The 24,119-nt window shown below is 42.5% G+C and overlaps 1 protein-coding gene across 2 annotated transcripts; it reads right to left on the reverse strand.

The window, feature by feature from the left end:
• Nucleotides 1–967: 967 nt before the first annotated feature.
• On the reverse strand, nt 968–24,110 carry LOC111955846 (heat shock factor protein 1). Of its 2 annotated transcripts, XM_023976187.3 has the most exons (14): nt 23,691–24,110; nt 19,913–20,021; nt 18,452–18,588; nt 17,742–17,866; nt 13,557–13,632; nt 8,435–8,496; nt 8,142–8,250; nt 7,508–7,644; nt 7,193–7,417; nt 5,983–6,057; nt 5,176–5,281; nt 4,755–4,808; nt 3,454–3,514; nt 968–1,763 (listed from the first exon to the last, which is right to left on the reverse strand). In XM_023976187.3, the coding sequence occupies exons 1-14, from the start codon at nt 23,814–23,816 to the stop codon at nt 1,567–1,569; spliced, it is 1,599 nt and encodes a 532-aa protein (XP_023831955.1). In that variant the 5' UTR covers nt 23,817–24,110; the 3' UTR covers nt 968–1,566. The 2 variants fall into 2 exon arrangements, with proteins under 2 accessions (XP_023831955.1, XP_023831956.1); XM_023976188.3 differs by lacking the exon at nt 5,983–6,057.
• Between the last annotated feature and the right edge of the window lie 9 nt (nt 24,111–24,119).

Consider the following 24,119-nt stretch of genomic DNA (forward strand, 5'->3'; position numbering starts at 1 on the left):
CCTCCGAAACACAGCCCAACCGTGTTATGGCTATATAGTGTTTGTTTACATTTACACTGAACAACAATATAAACACAATATGTAAAGACTTGGTCCCATGTTTCATGAGATTAAATGTTCCATACAAACAAAAAGCTTATTTTTCTCAAATTTTCTGCACAAATTTGTTTACATCCCTGTATTTCTCCATTGCCAAGATATTCCATCCACCTGACAGGTGTTGAATATCAAGAATCTGATTAAACAGCATGAACATTATACATGTCCAACTTGTGCTGGTGACAAAATTCCACTTTAAAATGGGCAGTTTTGTCACAACAAAATGCCACATGTATCAAGTTAAGAGAGACTGCAATTGGCATGCTGACTGCAGGACTGTCCACCAGAGCTGTTGCCAGAGAATTGAATGTTACTTTCTGTACCATAAGCCGCCTCCAAAGTAATTTTAGAGAATTTGGCAGTACGTCCAACCGGCCTCACAAAAGCAGACCACGTGTAACCAGGCCAGCCCAGGACCTCCACGTCTGGTATCTAGTCTGAGACCAGTCCCCCAGACAGCTGATGAAACTGAGGAGTATTTCTGTCTGTAATAAAGCCCTTTTCTGGGGGAAAACTTATTCTGGTGGGCCTCTACAACCTCCAAGGCCCATTCATGGCTGCACCCCTGCCCAGTCATGTGAAATCCTTAGATTAAGGCCTAATTAATTTCAATTGAATGACTCCCTTATATGAACTGTAACCAATAAAATCTTTGAAATTGTTGCATTTATATTTTGGTTCAGTATACATTGTTTACAAACAAAACAATATGTTAATTTTGGGGTCTGATGGGGAACGACAGTTGAACTAAGCTCATGAGGCTTTTATAAATGATATTCTTCTAGAATGCTTAGATGTAGCAACTAAAGGATTCTAGCATTAAAAACTTCAATTACTATAAAGGTGCTGAAGTACCAACAGCATTCCATTATGAATTATGCAATGAAAACATGTCAAAGAAAACACTTTCTGCATCTACTGTGAATAAATCAAGATAATAGTGCAGCACAAAGACTTAAAACACTTAACATTATAAAGGTACTACCCTTATATCAATAGGTAAAAGAAAATACCCCCTCCCAGGAAAAAAGAGAAACAAAAAGATTAAGTGTTTTTTCCCCCAGAAACAGTAATGTACTGAATCTATGCCCTGTATTGTTACAACAATTATTCTGAACACTTCCACATCTACTAGTTAAAGGTGCTTGGTGATCAATGCTTAAAACTAGACCTGGTAATGATTAAGCTTTTAGGTAGTTTTATTTAAGGCCCGCCAATAAGACCACAGATAATTCAACCCAGGAAGTCACTTCCAAGCGCTGAACAAACCATGGCAGTAATTTAAGTCAAACTTTTAAAGCAAAATTCTTTCACTAGGAAGTTTAAGCCTTGAAATGAATGAAGCTCAATAGCTCATAGAGAATAGTGAACAACCATCATTCAACCAGGTTGATTTGTCATCATCTGCACATGAACACAACAAAATAAAATTAAACATACTAGTACATCCCTTCATAAAAAGTTTCTTTAGGATAATTTGGGCTTGTCTGGTGCTTCTGTGTCAGAGGTGAGGAGTGAGATGGTAGGTTCCTCTTCAGGGTCCTGGCTGAAATATAAGTCTCCCTCCAGCTCCAGCAGAGAGGGGAGGTCCGCCCCCCCGTTCTCACTGGTCAATGGGTCAGTCAGTAACATTGGCTGGGTGGTGTACTGGACAAGCTGCTTCCCTGCGTTAATCAACATATGAAAACACATTAGATTATCATCCCTTTTTTCCATAGGGAAAGAAGCATAATTAAATCTAATGGCTCAGCATTGTATTATATAAATCAAGGAAAATTGGAAGCAAAGTGTCGTTTTTTTATTGACTACTGGAGTTAACTTAATCCCTTGACAGTTAACTTAATCCCTTCTTGCTTGCTGGAGTTAGTGTTGATAACTGGAGTTGATTGAGACGAGTACGTTTAACTCCACAAGAGTAACCAGAGACAGGGAGAGATATCCATGGGGTGAGTATCCACAGCCTCTTTACACTTCTTTGGAGAAAACAGCAAGAAGTTTAAGCCGCACATTTTCAGAGTTGATTCAACCGTGTGAATTTTCGCAATATATATTATGTAGTATGTGCAGAGTACGTTGCTTTTTGGGTGATCTGACCAAATTCACATAGAAATGCGAGTTATACATCAGTCATTCTCATTTAAAGCAAGTCGGAGAAGCGGTAGCTCCATTCTACGTGACGCATTTGCCTGTTTCCCATTCTTAAGTTTTGTTTTTCACAGCTGAAGGGTTTTTCCTCGGCTTCAAACAGCTGATAATACGATATTTTTGGTTATCAAAAAATATATTTCACAGTGGTTTAAATGGTACAATGATTCTCTGCACTGCTTGTTCTGTCACAAACTTAAATTAGGCGAACAGTTGAGAATTTTTAGCAACCAGGAAATGTTGGAGCAAATTCCCAGCATGCTCTGTTGCAGGTAGATTTTTTTTTTATTGTTTGTTTTTGTACATTGATCGTTACTGACCTTACGGTATACAAAGATAAGTATACATTTTTCTAAACTAACCCAATTTGTAAGTGGTTGGATTTTTTTGCAGCCGTTAGTATACCTGTTCTAGGTAGTCATTTAAAATGACACCTTTCAGTCTGGCAATCACTGACAGCCGGTTGTGGTGGATGTAAAGTTTGTTGGATGTCCTTCTGGCTGGATTCCATAAGGAATTAGATGTCACGGTAATTGGTAGTAACCTGAGCATTCATTCATTCAAATAGCAGTGGGAAATATGCTAATTAGGCTTTACTACTTTTTTAATATCCTACAGTGTTAAAAAAGGTAGTAACCTACTAAAGTGGAAATGTACTCCAATTGAGTTGATTGTTCAAAACACAGAAATCTAAAATGACATGCGAGTTTATTAAAAACACAAAACTGAAACCAGAGTAGTTTTGACTCTAAAATGGGGGTGGGATCAAATGGTGTTGAATTTGACTCCATGGTGGTGGTGGCAGTAGCAGTAGTAGTGGCAGCGGCGGTACTAACAGTAGTAGTAGTAGTGGCAGCGGCGGTACTAACAGTAGCAGTAGTAGTGGCAGCGGCGGTACTAACAGTAGAAGTGGCAGCGGCGGTACTAACAGCAGCAGTAGAAGTGGCGGTACTAACAGCGGCGGTACTAGCAGTAGCAGTAGAAGTGGCAGCAGCAGTAGAAGTGGCAGCGGCGGTACTAGCAGCGGCGGTACTAGCAGCAGCAGTAGAAGTGGCAGTACTAGCAGCGGCGGTACTAGCAGCAGCAGTAGAAGTGGCGGTACTAACAGCGGCGGTACTAGCAGTAGCAGCACACGGTCACTCCCATCAAATGTCACATAAAAATGAAATGGATATTCAGCGTGATATATAGTATATTAGGAGTTCTTACCGGTGTAGTTGTCACTTCTCTCAGCCCCTTTAGGTGGATCCGATGAAAGCAAGTCCTGGATCTAGAACAACGGGGGCCACAGTGAGACTAACTTATTTCATGAACAAAACAAAAGCAGTAAACAGCTAGACACAATCATCTTGCCCAGCCAAGGCAGAGGGTCTATATCCATACCTCTTCCACCCCCTCAGGTCAATCACAACCAAAACCTCCCACCACCTGAACAGGTTCTTCCCTTGTGCCGTGGCCCTTACCAACCGGGCCACAGTGATCTTCTCATTCATGGACTACAGTTTACTATTCATCCACTGACTATGCATCCTGAGTGGCGCAGCGGTCTAAGGCACTGCATCTCAGTGCTAGAGGTGTCACTACAGACCCTGGTTCGATCCCGGGCTGCATCACAACCGGCTGTGATCGGGAGTCCCATAGGGCGGCGCACAATTGGCCCAGGGTTTGGCCGGGGTAACCCGTCATTGTAAATAAGAATTTCTTCTCAAATGACTTGTCTGGTTAAATAAAAGGTCAATAAAAAAATTCAAGGAACTGCACATTGCTCTTTGCGCTCAGTTTGCGCTCACATTGCTCTTTCCCCAATCCAGACTGTATGTACACAATGAACACCAAGTTATCCTTCCCTTTGCCTTGGACTGAAACTTTTTTACACCGAGTCAAAATATTAAGAACCTTGCTAATATCGAGTTGCACCCCCCGTTTTCCCCTCAGAACAGCTTAAATTCGTGTCAAGATGGCTGGAAGTCTTCTGGGTGGTGGACCATTCTTGATACACACAGGAAGCTGTTGAGCGTGAAAAACCCAGCAGCGTTGCAATTCTTAACACAAATCAGTACGCCTGGCACCTACTACCATACCCCGTTCAAAGGCACGTAATTTGTCTTGCCCAGTCACCCTCTGAATAGCACACATACACACTCCATGTCTCAGTTGTCTCAAAAATCCATCTTCAACCCGTCTCCTCCCCTTCATCTACACTGATTGAAGTGACATCAATAAGGGATCATAGCCTTCAACTGGTCAGTCTGTCATGGAAAGAGCAGGTGTTCATAATGTTTTGTACACTGTGTATACATCTGTTTGCGCAACTCATAATATAGCTTATAGTGTTGTCTGTAGATTTTAGCTTGGTGTTCATTGTGTACATAATGTGGATTGTGTAAACTCTGTCTGTATATCGTCTCTGTATATTCTGTTCATTGTCGCAGCACCATTTCAGAGTCAAATTCCTGTACATGCAAATGTATTTGGCGAATAAATTGTGATTTTGATTCTGTCTAACTTACACTGTCAAGGCTCTCCAGGTCGAATTCAGAGCCAGGCAGGGAAGAACTGAAGAACTGAAAGACAAGTAGTGGGTAGAAAATGTTATTATCCCCTGGGGTTCAGATGAAGCAGATTAACAAAAACAAGACACCGGAGGAATTAGAAAATAGACATGAACCATAACTAACTCTTGTTGGTTTCATCTAGTCATTGTCCTCACTCACACCAAGTTGACCACCTAGCATCATCTTTCACAAAGCCACCGTCCCGTCAAAACACACCTAGAAATGCCCAGCAGCGACAAATATCTAATCTGGCCGGTCAGTGTTCCACATAGGAAACGCCTCAGCATACTGTTGTTGGGACAGAATATAGTAGCCCGATGTCGATCTGGTCCCACAAACAGATCCGGGATCAGGCTAAGAAAAAGGCAAAACTTACTTCAAAGAAGGGTGATGACTCAAAATTGATGGACTGTGCATTCAGGATAGTCTGGAGGTTTTCCAGGCCATTGTCGATGCAGTCCAAATGGTCACTCAGCTCACTCCTACACCAAAAAGAGAAATCAACATGGTTCATATTCATCTTGGAACATCTCCCTGACTAAACACACGCATTAAAGCAAATTAGCTGCTTAAAACGAATGGAGTCAAATCAACCAACAACTCGTTTGACTTGAGCTGCAGAAGCCATTGGAAAAGCAATGAGTGGGCCACACAATCACTGAGTTGTGAACCTGATGCTCAGAAAGTGGAATGGTTTGCCTATAGTTCACTGGGCCTGCCACATTAAAACCCACTCACAGAATGATTGCCGTTTGACCTAAATGGAGGGTAGCCTATGGGGTTGAGCGGTATGCAGTTAGATTAACATTTGGACAAACCATGCTAAATCAGCTGTTTTTTCAAGCCCATGTGTGTTCAAAACATTGTTAATAATCAACAATGACATTCTCAGTTGGTGCCAAATACTGAGAAGCGTTATCCGCTTGTAGACCCAGAGAAAAGGTTGTTACATCCAGGGATATGGTAAACTATTAGAAATGATACAAGCCTCAATAATGATTCAATATATTTGCTCAATAGATACACAAATCACTCTGTTTATTTCTCTTACTACAGACCACACAGGCTTGACCGTTCGTTTTCTGGGCTTGTTGCTGGTGGCAATGCCAGGTACAGCAGCGTCAATCAAACATTCTGGGAGATGACAACACAACAGGGTTTGTGGGCCAACTGAAATGCTAACCCTGGGATAGGTCTGAGGTGTAGAGACGAGGAGGGGCAGGGGAAGAGGCGGGAGACCTCTGACTTCTGTGTAGAACTGAAAAGATAAAAGAACAACAGCTGGAAAGAGGAGAGCAGACTACTACACACTGCACCCCATAGGTTGACTAAAGCCCAGGGATGGGGATTACATAGGCTACTCGGCTTCTCATTGGCTGAAAATGAGAATGGGCATTGGGGGCACAGGAACAGAATTCACAGCTGGTTTAAAAAGGAATCCTGTAAAAAAAAAAAAAAAAAATGTACAGACAGTCTAGGATCCATGTATTTTATCAGAGTACGATTTCAATAAAACAAACACTTTCATCTCAACAGTGACACAGAAACTGTACAAGTCATTGACAGACAACCCCCCCCCCCCAAAAAAAAGAGGTAAAAAAAGAATGAGGATGCTTGGGCGAGAGATGAACAGCATCGCTAATATATCGTAAACTTATCTACATAAAGATAGATGAGTAGATTAAGATATATAGTATGCATTAGTTTGATTAAACATTGAGCAGCTTATTATGTACCGTTAGTAGCAACAGCCAGGATCCTACAACTAAAAAGCCAAGATGAAATGCAACAAATAAACAGAACCGTGTCTAAAATGCCAAATAATCCATGTTTGGTTTGAAAGAATTAGCTAAGTCTTTGACGTGTATACTTAGCAACACTCGGGACAAGCCAGTGGGTTTGTTTATGTAGAGCTTGTGGAACGACGGTGCTTATTAAACTAGCATTAAGCGCTAACAGCTGCCCTATTTATCAGTGGAGAGCTGCTTTGCGTCACTAGCACATCCTCCTGATGCAATGTGACGTGATGCGCCACCATCTCTGTGTGTGTGGGGAGAAACCTAGGGCATTAGGCTGGCTGCAGACGTCGACTGGCATGGGACAACTGAATATAAAAGGTAATGAAAGGCAAGTGTGATGCAAGTGGATCATAAGCGATGGACACACCCCGCGACGACCAACGGTTAAAAGCTCTGGGTGGCGTTCCTATCACTTGCTGTTGCCGCAGTGTGTTGAGCAAATTTGATAAACAAGAAGTGAAAAAAACAACAACTTTTTAGGGTAGAGAACTAGGCTCGTTGTGGTAATCTGTTGCTAGGTGTTAGGTAGGAGGGTCTGAGGGACAGACTGGCAGTGGAACCTGGTCACGGTGACATAATCTGGGGATTACTCACTTGTCTAGACAGGCGAGGCTGAGACACTTCTGCTCCGTAGGGGTCGTGGGGGCAGGGGCCGCATTAGGCTCATTGCTCTCCTGCAGGATGGAGTTGATGAAGTTGATGGGGGACAGAGGCGTGTCAACCTGTACCCCTGCCCCCCCAATCACAACCTCAGCAGGACACACCTCCTCCAACATGTGACTGGATGGCTCCTCCTTTATGTGGACCAATGGGCTCGTGCTGAAGACAGGAAGACAAATTGACTTTTTTAAATTAGTGTATATTTGGTATAGGGTCAGGAGTTGTTCTTGAATTTTAACAGTCACTAACCTTTCCTCCATCCACTCATTGGTGACCTCCACATGGCTGGCCTGAGCCAGGTCAGTGACATCTGAGATTATGGGGCCGTTGTTAAGTGACGACTCCGCCGTGAAGAGACCTGTACTGGTGAATGGGGAGCCCGAGGGCTGGGAGTAGGACACACGTTCACAAGAATACTAAATCTGCCCTGAAATCCTAACAAGATCAGTTATGTAACACAGGCTTAAATAACATTACACCTTAGTGGTGCTACAGCAACCACACCTCTCGGAATGCATTACCTCTGGCTGGTTAAGAGCCTTAAAAAAGTGAGACTTACAGTAGCTACATTCTCATGTCTGAGATATGAGTTGGTCATCTTTCCTGGGGAGCGTCACACTTCTGGGTAACTTACTTCACTAGCCTACATCAAAACATGCCTTACAAATCCCTCAAATTGTAAAGTACAGCTGTATCAATAGCATAATTCGGCCTAAATATATTACTGTGAATTCAAATCAGACTGACATCCCCCCCCCAAACTCACAATACAAAAAGAGTGCTTCCTATCTGATATTAATACAGTATTTCAAGAGTGCAGGCCTGTTCCATTTCTACCACCGGAAGGTGCCAATCTAGGCTAGGTTCCAGAAGGTGAACTCACAGAGATAGAGGACGATGCCTGCAGCGAGGCCTGAAGGTGTTCCAGAGAGTACTGCCTGCTGTACTTTGGCATGGAGTGGGCGGAGCTGCTGTCGTTCAGCATCAGGGGACTGCAGTACCATAGAGACCAGACAAGAGTCAGACAAACAATCTATAAAAAAACAGACCACTATTTGAGTGAATGAGAGGTTACTATTCTAAAAAAACGGACCACTATTTGAGTGAATGAGAGGTTGCTATTCTAAAAACAGACCACTATTTGAGAGAATGAGGTTGCTATTCTAAATGACTTGCATCTTTCTCTTCATCCCCAGGACTCTGTTGGACTGCACCAGGGTCACTAGGAACTGGATGAGCTGGGGGAAGACATTAGCACAGTAAGCAGTTGAACAGAGTGATACGGACAAAAAAAAACATTTCACAATACATTTACTGGATTATCACAATAATGATAAATAGAATGCTAGGTTTATAACATGAATGTGCACTGATTAGCCTACTTGTGTATATTACTGTACCCATAGTACTACCATCACCTTGGAATATGGTTGTTAACTCAAAATGACAACGACTAGCTTCCAGTTTACTTCACCGTATTACCACAGTACATAGTTCCATCACACTCAGGCCAGGTCCATCTTCAGTCAGACTACTGCGCAGGCGTACTAATAACAGAGTGATAGCACCATAATAACAGAACTATAGGGATACTTAAAACATTAACTTAACAATCTCCTACTTTTCTTTAAAGTCAAATTGTTTTACTAAATAATTAAATGTCCCAGGTATTATTTAAGTTCCCCATTACAAATGTGTTGTGTATGACAGTTTTTATTTGTATTACTCAAGCTGCCACTTTCCATTACTGAGAGCCTTTAGGAGCACAAGACCGGCTGCTCCCTGTTCAGTCAGACAGCCAGCAAGCTGTTCCTTTGTGTCCGACCACAGAATCTGTTTGATTCTCTGTGTTTGAATTAGTTAATTGATGGTGCTAATCTCAAGACGAAGTCTTTTCTCTGTGACAGACTTGGTTGACTTGACAGCATCAACTAGGGAGAGTAGTTAGTTGCAAGTGACAAACTACAGTTGAGAACAAAGTTGTCAAAAAGATGGCAGTCATCTATGCAAGAACAAGGGTTTTTCCAGCAAGTGTGCTACGGACAACCCTTCTGATCCGGTTTAACTGCTAACAGATAGGTGAGAATCTTCCTCCTTCACCCATTAACACGATTAGATGTCCACCTTGTGTGCCTCCATCTGTAAGGTTCCCTAGGGAAGCATCACTAAAGATAACTAGTTTCAAAGAGTCATCTTTTCCAACATGCTGAAACTTCAGTCACTTGTTGTGATTTCAGTTCACGAACAACTTTGTTTGCCTCATGGATGGTTTGTACAGTGGCGTGTTGTGTTGGCTGCCAAGTTGCAGTCAAACATTACATGAGATCTACTCTGTCTAGCAATCCATAGAATTTGACCTCTCTTTGACCTCAATTGATCAGCTTCAATTCCACAGAGAGGGGAATTCCTTTGTACGGCTCTTGAAGTATCCATGTGGATGGGTTGAAGATTCTTGACATAACTATACTGATGCAACAGGAAAGCTTAGTCAACTGTAATAAACTCTATGCCAACATAAACTATGATGATCCTCACGGCCGACCTAGAAAACAGCTTTGAGGTGTGGAATCACAGTTGTAGCAAAGGTCTGTGAGCCACCCCAGATGAAGTCATCAGCATGACAAGCAAATACTTCTGTCACATTGCAGTCTTGATCAAGCCAATAGAAGACTGCAGGATCCACTTGTGACATTTTTCCACCTGTACTCAGCATTGTTGCCTTGACTTTGTTGTACCAGTAGAGTGATTCATCTGCCAGGCCACACACACCTTTTCGCTTCCAGTGTTCCTCCGCGCTAAGCTTTAGGCGGAAGTTAGATGTGAATGTCCCTTGACAGCTCTGTTCCCTGCAAAACTGCAGATTTGATGCCTGTGGAATTAAGTTTCCATTTATTCTGGCAGATCATCGCCAGCAGCAATCTGAGTGATTCTGAGACGCATGTCAGTGAGTCTTTTGGGAGTCCTTTAGCAGCCAGCTTTTCAAAAGGCACCTTTCAAATTGGCACTATTCAAGTCAAGGATTCTTTGAGGGTACAAGCCCACCTTGTTGAGACACATTTTTTGGCCAATGTCTGACTTCCACAAACACTCAATGTTTCCTCCAATTACTGAGTTCATCTAGTTTAGCTGAGTCAAATGACACATCCTTTGTTTCAAGTACATAATTTTGAATCCTCCAATTACTGAGTTCATCTAGTTTAGCTGAGTCAAATGACACGTCCTTGGTTTCAAGTACATCATCATTTTGAATGTCATTCTACTTTTCTCGATTTTCCATTGGTTCAATTCTGAGATGATCTACAAGTGACAGGTCAGCTGACCCTGTTGTACCAGAACGTGTAGCTGGTTCAGAGTACTGCAAGTTGTTCCAGTTCCGGTGTTTTCCTTTGGATTTCCCTGCTTGTCCAACAGTTTGTCCAGTTTTTAGATTGGAACAACCATGTAACTGTTGAGGGTTCAAATGAGGAAAACGTTCAACAGCATTACCTGTATCATGGTTGAAGGTCTCTGCTCCATTTCCAGGTGTCAGTTTCCATATCATTGGATGCGACATCTGGTAGGTTTGTGTCTGTTAATGTGTCGTTGTCATTTTCAGTAGGAGGCGGATTCTCAGCAACAGCAATCGCGAGTGATGCACCAGGACACTGGTGCCTCCGTGCCTCACAAATATCACCACGCCATCTTGGCCAATGACTACTCTGGGTCCTTTCCACTCGACAGTCAACTCGTTTGTAGTACACTTTGTTTCCAGTCTCGTACTTCTTATCTGTGGATCGAAGCAGTTGACGCAGAGCCCTGTGAATTCTCTCTGAACACACTGCTTCAGTGAATGCTTTTGGTCACTGCATTTAGTTCTAAAAAGGTGCTGTCCCATACATGCACTCACACTGGTCCCTTCTAGTGGTGGTAGCTTGTCAACCAGTACAGAGGGAAGATTAGGGTTCTGCCCAAACACTAGTTGGTATGGGCTGTAACTATGAACATTGTGCACTGAGTTTATGGCCAAAGCCCAATCTAGGGCGGTTTCCCAGTCACACCTATTGTCTTGCTTCACTTTCAGCATGATCTCTGTGAGTGTTTGATTATGTCTCTCCAGAAGTCCATTGCTCCATGGACTGTATGCAGCAGTTGTCTTTACTTCCATGTTGAATTTCTCAGCCATTTACCTTATTTCATTATTATTGAATTCTCCATTGTCACTGTACAATTTCTGGGGTGGGCCATGCACACTTATCCAGGTTGAAGATTTCACTGGGTTTCTTTGTATTCACAACGCTTCCAGCGCTGAAGCGTGTGAAGTGGTTGATTATGTGAAGGTACCACACACTTGGTCCCAACTCATGTAGATCTACAGCCACTGTTTCATTGTACTTGGAAGCCAGTGGCAAACCAACAGCTGGTCTGGGCTTAAGTTTGCTGTATTTCTGGCATGTCTCACAACTGTTAACTATCTGCCATAGAATGGAAGTACTCTCATCATCATTATTCCCAAAACTGCTGAGTAACTTCCGATGTCTGTCAACTGTAGCATGTCCAAACTGTTTGTGAAGTTAACAATACTTTGTTTTTCTTCTGTGGCCATGTGCTCCGTGTCCGTCAGAATCTCATTCTTACACGGTCTCCCTGCGATGTATTTGTCTAAAATGTTTACACAATAGTGGCCCGAGGGAGTAAGTTCAAGGTTCACTGGTTGTTTAAACATCACTGCCTTGTCATTTTCTATGTCTAGTACAGCCCCTGCCTTCTTGAGGGAAGCTTTGATTAATAGTAAGGGGATATCTGCAGGGACCACCTCTGTTACAAATGTGACACTTAGTCTGACCAATTTTTGCTGGTATCGTGACTCTTGGTAGAATGGACAACTCCCCCATCTCCAAATATGAAAGCTCTGTTGCGTCAATCATATTTTGTACTTCATATTTAGTTCACTGACATAACTGTCAAGACATTTTGCACCACACACTGTGTGTACATACAGTATCAATAACAGCAGATCCTAAGGATTCAACTATAAAGATCTCAGTATCAGAAGCAGATTCATTTGAAAACAGTGTAATGTTACACTGCTCCATCTGTGTTCACGTTTCCTGTTAGTTTAACTTGTTCATTTTTATAAGGACAGTCTTCAACACAATGGTAAGTGCTTTGACAAATACCACATTTTGATCTCCTTCCATACCTGTCCAGTGGATTTGTGGCGGGCAATGGCGCCCTCGTCTAGTTGTCTTGAGAAAGTTTAATGCCTTTTCTCTGCTGCTCAGTGTAATATGCCGCGTCACTGACTTGCATTCCATCAGTTATTGGCGTGACAGACGTCTTCTGACCAAGAATCATTTTTAGTGCTGACTTGAATGACGCAAGTCAGCACAGTACAAGCAGTCAAAGACAACTGTTTCTCACTACCATCCAGACAGGCAGAATATAGCAACTTGAACGCTAACACGGCATCCGGGAGAACCATATTGTACTTGCGCAACCTATTGCGCAAGTACAAAATAAATGTAGTCCAAATCAATTACGTAGTCCGTCATTGCAAACACAGAATCCACTGCCTTGATCAAAGTTCTCATACCGTCATCCTTGTTCAAATCCTCCACCGATATTTCCAGTGCTGTCTGTCTCACTCTTCCCTCAAGCGATACCACTGCAAGTGCTTGCTTTCTCTCATCCAGATTAGTAACCTGTCCAGATTCCAAGTTAATTTTTCTAACTTTCATACGACCTCTTCTCGTCGAAGCGAGATGGCACATTGTAGTTATTAGCCATCCTCTGCTGTCAATGTTAACTCAAAATGACACAACTACTAGGTTGCAGTTTAACAACGTTTACTTCACCAGAGTACATAGTTCCATCACACTCAGGCAAGGTCCATCTAGTCAGACTACTGCGCAGGCGTACTAATATCAGAGTGGTAGCGCCATAATAACAGAAATATAGGGATACTTAAAACATGAACTTAAGTTGTTACCATCACATGTCTCTAGTACAAGCTACTTATCGTGATTTCCGATATCAATAAAATGGCCTCGATAATTGGTTGGTATGGTCTGTGTTGATAATGTTCAGTTTATGGTCCCAGCTCGAGTTAACAGGAAAATATTTGTTGATTTACACTGAACAAAAATATAAAAACACAACAAGTGTTGGTCCCATGTTTTATGAGATGAAATAAATCCTTATTTCCATAGTGAACGTCATTCCAAGAGTTATCACATGAACTACTATGTTAACATAGCATAGAAGAGCCTACTTGTTCTGGGTGGTCAGAGAAGTGGCAGGWAACGCAACTATCTTTTACCTTGTTGACAACTTTCTGTTGCTGGACGTGTTTCTGTCGGAGGCTGGCCACCTCTCTCCAAAGAGTTTCATTCTCACTGGAAAGACAAAGGGTATACTCGTTTACAGATAAATAAACCACACATAACAAATCTATTGAACTTTAAATGGAGTACAGGGACAGTACATTTCCCTTCCATTCCCAAACCCATGACATCCTCTTAGGGTATGTCATGGATGCTTGCTATAATGACAGCAGTCCTTGACATTGTGATGTGGTTTCCTACATCAAAGTTGAATAGCCTAATAACCCGTTGCAAAGCATATTTGAAATAAATCAAAAAGTAAAAATCTCAGAACAGCAAGTCATCCCTAACGAACCTAAATCTCCACAGGACATGTAGCCAAGATGGGGGGGCAAGGGCTTAGGCTCTAATCTTTAAGACCCACCCATACTGTGGAACGCCTATCAAGGCACAGCAGATTTTTTACTGCACTGGTAAAGATTTGAGGAATAGTTGAGGCAGTTTATTTTGTTAAGTTAATGGCTATTGAAAGATCTTAGCGCGCTGTGTTTATTCAGCTTTTTTAGTGCAGTCTATAAAGACCCTGCCCCTCCACCTGGCTCTTAAAGCCTGGCTCCTCAGACTCTGGTTCAGATACTTTGTAGGTGTGCTCATGGGCCCGATTCATCCATACACATGGCTCACATTAAATGACATGCCCTGGACTCAGACAACACCTAGCCCAGTCCCACATCTATTCGTGCTGTTCTGCAATCTCCTATGGTCTCAGTCCCACTGGAGTTATCAAACAGAGTAAACAGTTCTAGAACCAGGCTAGAACCAGGCCAGAACCAGGCTAGACAATACCTTGGTGAAATATGTCAGATTGAGTCTTCTGGCTCCATCAAAATAATTAAGAATCAAAATATTTATTCGCAAAGTACATCAACATGTACCAAGAATTTGACCTGGTGAAATGGTGCTGCCACAATAAACAGAATACACATTTTAGATATTTCAGAGTTTGTTTAGCATTTTAGTCATATGTCTTTATTAAGGCTACTCTCAGATTCTGCAAATTAAACTATTCTAGACCCCCCCCCCCCCCAAATAAATAAACAAACAAACATTAGGCCTAGCTTCGAGGACAAAATGAAAAATACATTTGCTGATAATCAAAGCTTAGGCCTTACATCCTGGCATTGTTACAGAGTAACGCACGGTAACCTTAAGAACCTCCAACACACTGATGTGATATTAAAACCGCGACTAAACTAGGGTTAAAGGATGCGAGTACTGGGGTGCCATCAGAGAGCTACAGGGCCTCCATACTTCCAGTGTGGAAAAGAGGTCCTTTATCAGTGGTCTCTGTTGCCTTGTAAACCCACTCTGCCCTGTAAAAGCCCACCATCTGTGCTGACCTCCCTGTGGGGCAGACAAACAGGGATTTATAGGGTCAGGTGTGGATTCCTCACCATAGGCCCCAACCCAGAACACCACTCTGACCAATACTGAGGGATTATTTGACATGTGAACGGGATCAGATAATTGGAAACATACCCATTACTTTTTGGCGCGTCAGATTTGTTCGAGGGTCAGAGGTGAGGTGGAATGTGGTAATAGAGAACAATCCAGTTTTCCCCCCCTAAGAAAGCGTGAGAGCCACCCACCTCGGGTGATGGACAGCCATCATCCTTGAGTAACATATCTTAATAAAATAGGCAAATTGGATAAAACAGATTAGATAAAACAAGGTAAATAATCCCATCTATTCTAAGACATGGTGAGAGACATGGAGAGAGACTGTCATGCCGTGCCGATGGACACGATGAATGAGGTCACAATAAAATCTGCTGTGCGTATTGCATCATGGTACCATGCAGAAAAAGTCTGGTTTATTAACCTGTTGGGGACAGGAGAGAAAGCCCTCGGTGGCAATGAAGAGTCCAAGGGTGAGGTCCAGCTGGAGAATCCAAGCGTGCCTGTGTGCGCGTGTAGGAAGGATTGTAATAATGATGTGGGTTCTGACATGCACCCTGACGGGCTACAGGCAGATGGTGAACAGCACACCCACATCATCCCAGCTGCATGAGAAGAACCTCATGCTTTTAGAATGGCAACCAAGTGTCCTGAAAGATGAGCCACAATTATATTGTCCCAGAGTGGGGCACACTGACACAACCCAATGGGTTATCCCACATAACTGCAACAAAATGGGAACTATCAACTTTGAAACCACATCTGATGAAGACATTATAACCAATAACTAACCAGGCTGAGTTATGTCAGTATCCACATCATTACTGCTACAAAACATGGAACTTAGTCTGATCAAGTCATCCAGAAAAAGGTCACACAAAACAAACCCTGACCCTAATTCAAACCAAACCTGGACACTGGATCAACACATGGAAACAGACCAGGTCCAACTCTCCACAGCTGCAGTTCTACCACCATAAGAATGTATATCAATAGACATAATCCATTAATCATTGTTTAAAGCTGGTGAAAAATGTGTGAAACCTATCATTTATGATCGCTCTGTAGATTTAAACAGCACACGGACATAGTCAGGTGCCAGCATATCTCCCACATACACAAAAGTATGTGGACACCCCTTCAAATTAGTGGATTCGGCTATTACAGCAGAAAATTGAGGACACAGCCATGCAATCTCCATAGACAAACATTGGCAGTAGAATGGCCTTACTGAAGAGCTCAATGACTTTCAAGTTGGCACTATCAGATGCAAGTCAATTCATAAAATGTCTGCCCTGCTAGAGCTGCCCTGGTTAACTAAGTGCTGTTATTGTCAAGTGGAAACGTTTAGGAGCAACAACAGTTCAGCCGTGAAGCGGTAGGCCACACAAGCTCACAGAACGGGACCGCTTAGCGCATAAAAATTGCCTGTCCTCGGTTGCAACACTCACCACCGAGTTCCAACCTGCATCTGGAAGCAACGTCAGCACCAGAACTGTTCTTCGGGAGCTTCATGAAATGGGTTTCCATGGGGGAGCAGCCACACACAAGCCTAAGATCACCATGTGCAATGCCAAGCGTCGGCTGGAGTGGTGTAAATCACACAGCCATTGGACTCTTGAGCAGTGGAAACGCATTCGCTTGAGTGATGAATCACGCTTCCCCATCTGACAGTCCGATGGACGAATCTAGATTGATGCCAGGAGAACGTTACCTACCCGAATGCATAGTAGCAACTGTAAAGTTTAGGAATAATGGTCTGGGGCTGTTTTTCATGGTTCGGGCTAGGTACCTTAGTTCCAGTGAAGGGAAATCTTAACGCTACAGTATACAATGACATCATAGACAATTCTGTGCTTCCAACTTTGTGGCAACAGTTTGAGGAAAGCCCTTACTATTTCAGCACGACAATGCTGACAGCGCACAAAGCGAGATCCATACAGAAATGGTTTGTCGAGATAGGTATGGATTAACTTGACTGGCCTGCACAGAGCCCTGACCTCAACCCAATTGAACAACTTTGGGATGAACTGGAACGCCGACTACGAGCCAGGCCTAATCGGCCAACATCAGTGCCCAACTTTACTAATGCTCTTGTGGCTGAATGGCAAGTCCCCGCAGCAATGTTCCAACATCTAGTGGAAAGCCTTCCCAGAAGAGTGGAGGCTGTTATAGCAGCAAGAGGGGAGCGGGGGACCACCTCCACATTAATGCCCATGATTTTGGAATGAGATGTTGAATGAGCAGGTGTCCACATACTTTTTGTAATGTAGTGTGTATATACACACACACAGTACTTCAGCCTATGACAGGCCTTTCGGAATCCTGCCTCATGCAGCCTAATCATCAGCTTTAAATAAACTGGCTTACACCGCCTTAATGCAGCATGGTAGGCTACTGCAGCACTACAGGGACACACAGTATGCATACTTGCTAATATAGCAACACGGCAGCAAGGGGAGTGGGGGGGATATGTAATTGTGTGGAGGTTAAAGGTAAGCTGGTGAAGAGCGTTTTTGGCTCATTCAAGGGGCAGTCAATTCTGAAACTGTTTTTGAATCTTGCATCTATGTGGAGTTGTGGACTTGGGGGTTTGTACTTTGTACTATGGTTTGTCAGACATTCTGTTTGATTTGGTTCCCGTCAATGCATTAGTTAAGCTGAGTCGACCGTCTAATATTCATGAGATTGAATCAGAATAAACCTCTCAACGTTTCACTTACTGCTTCATGGCGATGATTTGGGAGTCTATGGTCTCCTGCTTGCCTTTTATGTTCTGCACGTTGGTCAGGATTTTCGAGACATCGTCTGAGCTCATCTTGAGGTCTTCATGTTTAACATTGGACACCTGAAAGGGAGAGAGAACATGATGAAATGGTTAAAGCAAAGAAAAGTGCTAAAGCAAAAGAAAAGTATTAAAGTGAGGAGGGAAAGAGATAAAAACGAGCCTTCAGTGTCGGCCTTGGCCCCAACTGGAACCCTGAGGGACAGACAATGGAAACACAATGAAAAGAGTATGATTTGGTTATCAGTTTTTTGCTTGAACTGATCAGTTGGCCCGAGGCAGACTATATCAAGGTGCAGATGGAAGCGGCTGTAAATCAACAGACTGAGCAGAGTAGAAAGTGGCTGTGTCAGGCAACATCAGATTACCATCTCCCTGGCCTGCCTTCTCTAATCCTCCCATCCTCAGCTGTCTGGCTCCACAGAGGCCCCTAGATCAGCTCAATCTGGCCTGGGAGGAGAGCAGAAGAGCAGGCCAAGCACTTGGAGCACATGCTGTCTGACATGCTGTCTATCTGAGGAGCCTGACTATACATTTTATAGATCTTGGTAATACAGTCTAGGCTATGTCAAGCCTAGTATGAAGAAAGGTTTGATAGGTGATTCAAGACACATATCACATGATGCCATCTCATCGTTTTGCACTTACATTGGTAACTTTCCGTTTGATATTTTCAAGCAGAGGCTCCTGTCCGCGGATGAAGTAGGGATGCTGGAATTCCATGTCATCCTTCTCAGGCTTCACCAGACCACCCTGCTCAATGTGGACTACTTTGCGGAAGCCGTCTGTAGAAAGTTAAAACAACAACAACTTACAGTTGACTATGGCACTACCATTCAATTTCTAGATACGTGGCAATTACCTAGCCTGTATTTATCGTTTGTAAAATGTGCCTGGTTTCTAGGTCACTGCATGCAATTATATCTTCCTCCTCCAAGTCTTCTCAGTCTTAATAAATAACATGTAAGTGGATTATATAACCAATTATAAATTGGGAGGTTCGAGCCCTGAATGCTGATTGGCTGAAAGCCGTGACATATCAGACCGTATACCACGGGTATGACAATATATTTATTTTTACTGCTCTAATTACGTTGGTAACCAGTTTATAATAGCAATAAGGCACAAGGGAGTGTGGTATAGGGCAAATATATCACGACTAAGTGCTGTATCCAGGCACTCCGCGTTGGGTCAAGTATAAGAACAGCCCTTAGCAGTGGTATATTGGCCATATACCACACCCCCCGTGCCTTATTGCTTAAAGACACAAACAAAAAGCTCAAGGCTTTCACAGTATAAGAAATACATGTTAACATCTACCTCAACTTCTGAGAAATAGCCCCTATTGAAAAAGGTCCTCCGTTGAGTCTAATTAAAGCAGGGCCCAGCGGGCCGGATACCGCCCGAGAAGGGGTCTAATCCGGCCCATGGGAAGTTTGAGTAAAAACAAACTCAATATACATCAAAATGACTAAAACCTTATGGAAACTGTGGAGTAAGGATAACGGACCTATAGTCATATAGTTTGACTGTCCAGCTTGTTAATAAATCACTAGACAGTTAGGGAGCATCGGAAATTAAAAGAATTACGGATAGAGGACCCCCCCCCCCCCCCCCCCAACTTTGACTGCAAGGAAACATAACCAATTTTTGGTGCGGCCCTCCGGACCTCGTTGAAGACCGAATGCAGTCCCTGGGGCAAAATGAGTTTGACACCGCTGGTTTCAAGGCTCATTATAATATAAGCAAATAATTAGGTTGAATCTACCAAAACACCCAGAACCAATCAGTGTAGATGCTGGAGGCAAATGTAAAAGTATAAATGTGGATTTACATTAGTAGAATCTCTCTTCAACATAAGATTTGCTACTTTTCTGTTTACACTATACTTACTTTAGCCTTGTGTGGGATGTGGCAATTACTACTTCATGTGTCATACCGTAAATACCATAATATATAGACAAACAAAATAAGGATAGCAATTCAAACTATACAGGCGCTTCTCATCTAAACGATATTGCATATAATGTAGCACACATGATTAACTGCACGTTTTAATTCCATGGCATTGCCATGCCTAACATGTTAAATACATGAATGACAACTCACACATATTGAGCTGGCGTACAAAGCTGGTCATGTTATTGTGTTTGAAATACTTGGGAAGCACCTCCTTGGAGAATTGGCCCTGATCAAACACATGGAAGCTGTTGCCATTCTGTAAAGGAAGAGAAAGAACAGTAAAAGTTACAGGAATACTTCGGAATTTTGGCATAAAGACCTTTATCTACTGTATCCCTTTAAATAAATAGTGCACAACCCCAGTTTACCTTGGCTAGGCCTAAAATTTTAACCACGGCTCATTTGTAAAAGAGACATTGGTCTCAACATGACTCCCTGGCAAAATAAAAATGTACTGAAGTAAGAATCAAGTTAAGCTGCTTTGGCTGGCCTACGACAAAGCTAAACTAATTCACAACTTTGGGTCTGATAAAGGCTCTACTTACAGTGATTATGGAAGGTAGAGAATGGTGTGAAGTCTAAGGCAATGGACAAGTTGGATCATGACGCAAGAACTTACTGATTATGTAGGTTAAAGAGAAAACAATGACTCCGACCGCTAATGGCAGTGCATCCTAAATACTTCATCAAATCAGTTAAGAAATGTCCTATTTAGTAGATTTGCTTTTACATACTCTCAATATTCTGGGGTTAGTTCACACACAAAACCTCCTACAACTTCCCCATTGTGAAGCAATTCCTGTGCAATGAATAGTGGAAATGGTCCAGCGCCAAAGCGCAATAGAAGTGTTTTGTCTGAATGTTTGTCAGTTATTTTGCTATTTATTCACTTTCGGGGAAATGGATGCACAGATAGAAGTCCACTGCTTGGACCAGAGTCCATAAACAGAGGAGGCCCTTGGATAGACAGCGTATCAACACATACAGGATTGTCTCCTACCCAGTAGTTAGAGAAAACATAATTATGACTGTCTATGCTTTCACCCTCAGGGTCAATGAGTGTAAAAGGTAGAGGCCAGATAATTCCTTATTAGTCAGCAACATCATTTGACATTTAATAAAATAAGAATAATAAAATCGGTGCTGTTTGAGCGTTAGGCCAGTAACCAACAAGGTAAAAATGTCAATGTGCCCTTGAGCAAGGCACTTAATCCTAATTTGTTCCACAAAACTACACATTTCACAGCACCTATCCGGTGCATGACACACCCTCCTTTGATACATCACATATGCTGCTTCAACGGTTAATTGTCTATCGTGTTGCCAAGTCACTTAATCCCTACCTACAGTGCCTTCGGAAAGTATTCAGACCCCTTGACTTTCCCCCCCATTTTGTTACATTACAGCCTTATCCTAAAATTGATTTGTTTCCTCAATCTATACACAACAGCCCATAATGACAAAGCAAAAATAGGTTTAGAAATTTTTGCAAATGTATTCTAAATAAAAAACAGAAATAGTGTATTTACATAAGTATTCAGACCCTTTGCTATGAGACTCGAAATTGAGCTCAGGTGCATCCTGTTTCCATTGATCATCCTTGAGACGTTTCCACAACTTGATTGGAGTCCACCTGTGGTAAATTCAATTGATTGGACATGATTTGGAAAGGCAAACACCCGTCTATATAAGGTCCAACAGTTGACAGTGAATGTCAGAGCAAAAACCAAGCCATGATGTCAATGGTAATGTCTGTAAAGCGCAGAGACAGGATTGTGTCAAATCACAGATCTGGGGAAGGGTAATAAAAAATGTCTGCACCATTGAAGATCCCCAAGAACACAGTGGCCTCCATCATTCTTAAAATGGCAGAAGTTTGGAACCACCAAGACTCTCTTCCTAGAGCTGGCTGCCCGGGTCAAACTGAGCAATCAGGAGAGAAGTGCCTTGGTCAGGGAGGTGACCAAAAACCTGACGGTCACTCTGACAGAGCTCCAGAGTTCCTCTATGGAGATGGTTGTCCTTCTGGAAGGTTCTCCCATCTCTGCAGTACTCCACCAATCAGGCCTTTTTGGTGGAGTGGCCAGACGGATGCCACTAGTCAGTAAAAGGCACATGACAGTCTGCTTGGAGTTTAGCCAAAAGGCACCTAAAGACTCTCAGACCATGAGAAACAAGACACTCGTGTCTGATGAAACTAAGATTGAACTCTTTGGCCTGAATTCCAAACGTCACGTCTGGAAAAAACCTGGCACCATCTCTATGGTGAAGCATGGTGGTAGTAGCATCATGCTGTGGGGATGTTTTTCAGCAGCAGGGACTGGGAGACTTGTCAGGATCGAGGGAAAGAGGAACTGAGCAACATGCAGAGAGATCCTTGATGAAAACATGCTCCAGAGTGCTCAGAACCTCAGACTGGGGCGAAGGTTCACCTTGCAACAGGACACTGACCCTAAGCACACAGCCAAGACAACACTGGAGTGGATTCGGGACAAGACTGAATGTCCTTGAGTTGCCCAGCCAGCACACCGACTCGAACCCAATCAAAAATCTCTGGAGAGACCTGAAAATAGTTGTGCAGCAACACTCCCCATCAAGAATGGGACAAGAATGGGACAAGCTCCCAAAATATAGACGTGTCAAGCTTGTAGCATCATACCCAAGAAGACTTGAGGCTGTAATCACTGCCAAAGGTGCTTCAACAAAGTACTGAGTAAAGGGTCTGAATATTTATGTAAATTTTATATTTCCAATAATTTTTTAAACTGGCACATTTCTAACCTTTCTTTTTCTTTGTCATTATGGGGTGTTGTGTGTATATTGGGGGGGGGGGGGGGGCAATTTAAATACATTTTAGATTAAGGCTTCAACATAACAAAATGTGGAAAAAGTCAAGGGATCTGAATACTTTCCCGAATGCACTGTACATGCATATCTACCTCAATTACCTCGTACCCCTGCACATCGACTCGATACTGGTACCAAGTTATCGTTACTCATTGTGTATTTATTCCTCGTGTTATTAATCTTTTTTCTATTCATTGTTGGGAAGAGGCCGAAAGTATTTCACTGTTAGTCTACAGCTGTGGTTTATGAAGCATGTGACAACATTTTTTATTTGTGAACAAATTATAATATTTGTTTTTTGACATGATAATGACACGGCGTTATTTGTACAATTTAGAGTAACATCAACTTATTGGCTACTGAGAATTCCAACATTGCGGCTAGCAAAGAGAAAAGGCTGTCAAATTGTTTATACAGCCACACACCCCTTTTCACACACCCCCTTTTCTCGTTACAATGCTGTAGCTAACGTTAGCTAGTTTCAATTACTTTTTTTGCATGGCTTTTTGGACACAGACAGCTACATACTGTCTACACTCACAGTTAACCAAATGAAGTAGTTACCTATGTTAGCAAGCCACCTGTCTGCAGCTAACTAACATAGTTAGCTAATGATAATTGACACCCAGGAACAGCTGACGCGTGGACTAACAAAACCTTCCGCCACGAAGCTTCCCCGGCCCTTGGCCTAGCTTTTTTTCGCTGATTAATTGCATACGAATAAATGTATCACCTTCACGTTTTACCAAATTAGCTCAATTGTCTAGTTAGTTAGCTGGATAGCTAACCTAGCTACATCTTTAGGACTCAGAGTTCGTTACTCGTATAATCTGGTTAGGACGTTAGCTAACGCTAGATAAATCTAGTTAACGTTAGTACACTGTATGTTTGATCATATAACTAACGTTAACTAGATATAAGTGATGCCCCGCTAACATCACATATGAAATGTGAAACCATCTTGGTTGACAAACTGTCTATAAAGCGAACCAAGTCTATGTTAATTTACTTAGATGTCCAGCAGCTAGCTAGCTAGCAGGTTAGATAGCATTAGTAGCTAGCAAACTAGTTAACTCACTGGGCTCCAGCATATCAGAGGATCGGTGTCCGGATCCTCAATAAGAGTCCAAAGTTTCGTAAGAAATGCAGGTACATTACTGCCACTGACCACGACCCCACCAGACCCACCACCGTGGAACTCCATATCAACGAAAAATAATAACTTCAAAAGTTGATCAACTTCAAAAATAGCACAAGGGAAAGAACTCCAGTGAAAAACAAGCACAATGCTCTTGACAGTTCGATATTTGCTGCAACAATTCTATAATTCCGTTTGGCAATGACGCAGTATTCACCTAAATGAACATTTTTCTAAAACGAATGAATATATGACTTATAATTGAGAAACTATTATGAACGGAAATTTCCATCAACAAGACACAGCTACAAAGTGCGTAGAAAAAGGCCATTGCACAGGCGCATGGTGGTCGCCATTTTGTGACATCAT

Source organism: Salvelinus sp. IW2-2015, linkage group LG31 (assembly GCF_002910315.2).
Source record: "Salvelinus sp. IW2-2015 linkage group LG31, ASM291031v2, whole genome shotgun sequence".
In the NCBI taxonomy this organism is placed as follows: Eukaryota; Metazoa; Chordata; class Actinopteri; order Salmoniformes; family Salmonidae; genus Salvelinus; species Salvelinus sp. IW2-2015.

Excerpts from the sequence above, each read along its gene's own strand:
- LOC111955846 (XM_023976187.3), bottom strand. The coding sequence starts at position 23,816 with ATGGAGTTCCACGGTGGTGGGTCTGGTGGGGTCGTGGTCAGTGGCAGT. Across the intron at positions 7,645-8,141 it reads AGGCATCGTCCTCTATCTCT|CCCTCGGGCTCCCCATTCAC; the intron begins GTGAGTTCACCT and ends TCCTACTCCCAG. Across the intron at positions 4,809-5,175 it reads AGTCATCACCCTTCTTTGAA|TTCTTCAGTTCTTCCCTGCC; the intron begins GTAAGTTTTGCC and ends CTTGTCTTTCAG.